The sequence below is a fragment of the Sapajus apella genome, unplaced genomic scaffold (assembly GCF_009761245.1).
Source record: "Sapajus apella isolate SASKATOON/1434 unplaced genomic scaffold, GSC_monkey_1.0 scaffold37, whole genome shotgun sequence".
Taxonomy (NCBI): domain Eukaryota; kingdom Metazoa; phylum Chordata; class Mammalia; order Primates; family Cebidae; genus Sapajus; species Sapajus apella.
Window position 1 is genome coordinate 15,162,402 of NW_022436977.1, and position 5,501 is coordinate 15,167,902.

The 5,501-nt window shown below is 42.2% G+C and overlaps 1 protein-coding gene across 1 annotated transcript in view; it reads right to left on the reverse strand.

Annotated features, from left to right (window-relative positions):
• Positions 1–864: 864 nt before the first annotated feature.
• The window catches only part of SLC27A2 (solute carrier family 27 member 2), a 52,125-nt gene continuing 47,488 nt past the window's right edge, over positions 865–5,501 (reverse strand). The window contains exons 9-10 of the mRNA XM_032297503.1: positions 3,011–3,141; positions 865–1,383 (exon numbers count right to left, since the gene is read on the reverse strand). Coding sequence (XP_032153394.1) covers positions 1,207–1,383; positions 3,011–3,141 — 308 coding nt within the window. The 3' untranslated portion in view covers positions 865–1,206. The remainder of the gene's footprint in view (positions 1,384–3,010; positions 3,142–5,501) is intronic.

The following is a 5,501-nucleotide window of genomic DNA, read 5'->3' on the forward strand; positions in this document are numbered from 1 at the left end:
ATAAGTTCTGATGAATTTCTGTTTTCTGAATAATCTGAAAACCTCAGCAATACTTGACCTGTATTCAGTTGTCTGAAGCTTAGTGGATGTCCCCAAATTTACCACATTCATTTCTGACCTGCTTTTCTCATCCACATTACCTATGTGAATTCTGAAGACACTTGAGTTTGCAACCATTGATGTAGCTAAAATGTATTGAACACTTTTCTTTTTTTTTTTTTTTAAAGACAATCTTACTCTGTCAGCCAGGCTGAAGTGCAGTGGCAAGATCTCGGCTTACTGCAATGTCTGCCACCTGGGTTCAAGTAATTCTCCTGCCTCAGCCTTCCGAGTAGCTGGGATTACAGGTTCTTGCCACCGTGCCTGGCTAATTTTTGTGGTTTTTAGTAGGGACAGGTTTCACTATCTTGGCCAGGCTGGTCTTAAACTCCTAACCTTGTGATCCACCCACCTTGGCCTCCCAAAGTGTTGGGATTACAGGCATGAGCCACTGCACCCGGCCTGAACACCTTTTATGTACAGAACTCTGATGCCATAGAATTAGGCTCCTGTAAGGACAACAGATGGCATTATCACTTGTTGGATAATGCTGCCTATACACAGTGGACGGAACGCCTCCAGGTAGGGAAAGTTGGTCTCCTCACATTAGAGTAGATTTCCATTGTATTGGCCACTACTGATCTAGCCTCCTCACCCTACTGCCCCTCACCCCACCCTCAGTACCCGGCCATTGTTACCTAGAATGTCATTACTATTATGAATGGGACACTTATGAAAAGTTACCAGTGAGGACTTTAGGCTTTGGGGTAGTTGACACGGGCTTTTTATTTAGAATAAAGTGAGGAAAGAACACAGAGACAGTGCCATCTCACATGTTGGTGTTCATTTAATGTACTCTATATTTTAAAAAATAATACCTTCCCTCCAACAAGCTCAGTTTGCAAATACAAACTATAGGTGAACAGTGAAAAATAATAATCTCTAAATCTTTTCACTTGCAAAGACTCAGCTATAATTTTAAAAAGTCTCCCTTGAGGGAAAGAAGGCACTAAAAAAAATAAAAAATAAAAAAAACAAAAAAGTCTCCCTTTAATTTCCTAAAAAAACTGCACCTCACAATCTTCATTCAGATTACAGTTGGATTATATCAAGTGGCTGTCCATTCAGTTTCCTCCTGGAAATGCTGAGTTATCTTCCTGGCAATATTCAGAGTTTCAGGCTGTTAGCACTTATGGCGTTATATATGTCTTCAGTCATAGGCACATACATTTTTGCTGTGTCGTCCAAGAAATACAAGGCATCTTTGATGACAGAGGGGTTAAAGCCCTCCTCCACTAGGGTCACTTTGCGGTGTTTAAAAGTTCCAGTGATCTCAATGGTGTCCTGAAAAACATCAAAGAATCCACATTGTGGTTGCATTTTGCAAGAGATTAGAATGCAGGGCAAGGGGTAGAGGTGAGGCATGGGATCTAGCAAATCATTAGCAACTATGGCTCATGTGAGAGCTGGGAAGTGAAAGTTAAAAAAGTTTTCTATTTTTATTTTTAAATGGACAGATAATATTGTGTGCTTTTCTCGTGTACAACATGATGTGCTAAAGTACATATACATCGTGGAAGAGTTAAATCTAGCTGGTTAACAAATGGATTACCTCACATAGCTATCATTTTTGTGGTAGGAGCACATAACATCCACTCTCTTCACATTTTCTAGTGAAGTAAAAGTTTCATATGAAACCCATACATTCTGTTGCTCCACTAGGGAGCCATTTGTGAGGTATTTTTATTCCCTAACAGCTTTAAGATCACCTGTGGGGAGGAAGTACCTGCCAATGCTGAGATACCGGTACACAAATTTATGAGCAGAGGGGCGGTGCTAGTCGCTTGGTAAAGCTTCAGGTACCACTAGGATATCCTGACTCATGCTGGGAGTGAAAGGAGGGATCATTTACAAACAACTCTGTTTTCTCAATCTGCTTGTCTATTAGATTGAAGACTGATTTTACCTTCAATTAATGTATTAAAATATCCGAGGATATTTCATTTTTATTCCTCTTTAACATCTGGTTGCAAAGTAAATGTCAGTGCTTTATGAACATCAACAGAAATAATCCTATACACACACTATCTGGAATCTTAAGACTTCCTTTGTCAAGTCTTCAGCTACAGGGTCACAGAGGTCAAAGCCTAAATGTGAGAGTGTTAAACTAACCAAAGGGTTAATATTGGAGGAAGAAAAAAAAATCCCCTTTGTGGTGATAGTTAAGTCTTAGGCAATTCCAACTGGCTAATGTCCAATTAAATTTCACACCATAGAAACGTGTAGAACTTCTGTAGGTTTCTGTATTCTTTAAAACTGGAAACAACAAACAGGGTCAGAGCATTTCTATTTGCAGTGTCTGTCAGGACTCAACAAACAGACTTTGAGTTATGTGCTGAGACTGCTGCTGAATGGACTGGCCTGTCATTGTAGGGAGAAAGGGATTAGGATTGGATTTCTGATAGCTATGTTTTCTGATATGTATATATACACACACACACACATAGACACAGGGCCTTTGCTCTGATGCCCAGGCTGGAGTGCAGTGGTGCAATCATACCTCATCGCAGCCTTGATCTCCCAGGCTCAAGCAATCCTCCTGCCTCAGCCTGCCAGGCAGATGAGACTACAAGTACATGTCACCGTGCCTGGCTAATTTATATTTTATTTTATTTTTTATTTTTGGTAGACATGAAGTCTCATTATGTTGCCTAGGCTGGTCTCAAACTCCTGAGCTCAAGCAATCCTACTGCCTCAAACTCCCAGAGTATTGGGATCACAGGCGTGAGCCACCGCACCTGGCCTGATATTACCACTTCCTTATTGGTCTGTGACACTTCTTTCTGAGCTTCCTGGAAAGTGGGATGAAAATTTGGCAAATGTAGTCATCCTGGGAGAAGGCGAGTTGTTCCCTAAGAGGTAGGGATCTCTAAGAGAGAAGATAATTGAACTTGGTAATAAGAAGTCTCACCTGCATTCTTAGAAATCGGGGTCTTGCATAACTAGGCAGATAATCAGCAACGTGCTGGAAGAGTTTCTTTCCATCAAATTCATGGTTTTCTTTCATTTTGATGGAGGCCATGCCAATGCGACCCTCATGACCTAGAAATAAAGTGAGAAAAAATTAGATGTGTTATGGCTATTTATTTATGATGCTTTATTAGTTCAAAGAACTGTGGACTCAGACAACATTATGGCATGGATTTCTTTTGGATAGTTGGAATTTTTATTACAAATACACGTCAAAGATACTCTAAAGTGAATGTACTAATAGTAATAATAACGGTTGAATCTTTGTTATATTCCAGGCCCCTATACTGTGTTGATTGATTATCTTACTTAACACTCACAACAATCTTCTGAAGAAGTATAGATATTATCTCCATTTTATAGAAGAAAGAACTAAGGCTTAAAGACATTAAGAGACTTATTCAAGGTCAGACAGCAAATCCTAGGCAGGGTTCAGAATTGAATTCAGGCAGCCTGGCTCCAGATCCCATACTTACAGCCATCATCCTTCTTTTTAGCAGCCTATGCAAACACATCTGAGTAGGGAATAGATTGGACTGGTGGCTACAGGAAGTTATTTTTGACTCCAGTGAAAGTCCTTGCTCCACTGTCAGACTTACTGAACTTGGGTTGTTTTTCAAGTTGCAATATCAGGTTTGTTGCACCTCTGGGCACAAATATCACCTTGGAGACCTACTTATCTAATCAGGGTTCTAATGGCTTTGCTTGTGTGCATTTTGGAGAGGATGTGGAATGAGAGGTGAAGGCAGGCACAGGGAGGAGCTGTTTTGTGCCTTCCCATTAAGGCCCATTAGTCCCAAGAGGATGTGCTCTCCACAGAGAAAAGAGATCCTAGAACAGGGCATTTAGCCCAGAAGCAGTTTCCAACAGTTACCACTGCTTTCTTGGGAGGACAGTGGTAATTAGGCATTAATGTATCTTCTACCTGATCCAGCAGACCCAGTGGGAGTCCAGGTCCACTTCCTGGACCTACTCAGCTGTAATCAGAGACGGGACAGGAGCCTCCCTTGGTTACCTGGGCCCCAACTTGCGAAATCTCTCCCATGGTGATTGTGTGTTTACCTATAGCTCTTAAAGAAGGCAAACAGCAAAAGGAAAAAAAGATGCCCCCCTCATTTGGTTTGCTTCTTGTCTGAGGGAGAGAGGCAGGGGCACCAGATCCTCTTACTTTAGGGTGCCTAGCACCTGTCCCAGAAATCTCAAATGTCTCCAATTAGCTCCTTTTAGAATTAAGGCTCATGCAACAGAAATCTTCTGCATTGACTGACTCCTTCCTTCTTGCTCTGGTAATAGCGACACTAGACCTAGAGGTGAATGGGCCTACTGGCTCTCAGGCCTTGGCCCCGATTCTCGGAGGTTGGTTTGGGAATAGTTCAGCTTCTGAGGGATGGTTCCAGGCTCTGGGAATTCTGGACTAATTCTAAAGGCCAATTCTGGCCAGGAGTTCTCTAGAGCTGCACTGTCTAATAATACCCACTGGTTATTTGTGGCTATTAAAACTAAAATCAATTATAATTAAATATTATGAAAAATTCAATTCCTCATTTGCACTAGCCACATTTCAAGGGTTCTATAGTGACATGGTGGCTATTGGCTATGATACTGGACAGTGCAGATATGGAACATTTCCATCATTGCAGGAAGTTCTACAGAGTAGTTGGGCAGTTCAGGTGTGACACCTAGAAAAAGTGAACTCCACTCCAGGCCCAAACTTAGAAATTCTTTCCTGGTCCAAAGCCGAGATGTGTGACTGCCTTGTGCAGAATCAGTCGTGAAAGAATGATGCCTTACTTCAGACAGTCCTGCTGCATTTCTAGTCTGGAATGGGGCTGGCCTCTGTAGATGGGGGGCGGCCCGACAGCTGCAAGTGTGGCATTGAGAATCACAGAATCTGAAAGTTGCGAGGGACTTTAGAATTTGTCTCTAATCTCTCAGGATCCCAGGTGGACATTCGGCCTCTCTTTGCATGCCCTAGTTGGTGGGGGCATTTCCTATCCTGGGAGACAGGCCCATTCTATTGATGGTTCCTTTGGTTACAGGGGAGTTCTCAGGCCAAAATTTGCCCCCTGGTCATTTTAATCCATTGGTTTTAGTTCTGATCACTGGGGCAGCACAGAGCACGCCTGCTCTGCATCCTATCTGACTGTCTGCCAACATTGTTAGACTGTTAGCCTCCTCCCATTTGTTCTGTTTCAGTGGTTACCAGAACTCACTGATCATTAGACTCTCTTGGGAATTAAAAAAAGACATGCAGATTCTGAGTCCCAAACTCCAGAGCTTCTGGTCCATTAGATCAGGCTTTAAAAAGTTTTCCGGATGGTTCTGATGATTGGCTAAATTTTTGGAGTCACTGGGCTTTAGTGCTTCTCAGACTTTAGGGCTTCAGTGTGTGTGTGTGTGTGTGTGTGTGTGTGTGTGTGTGTGTGTGTGTG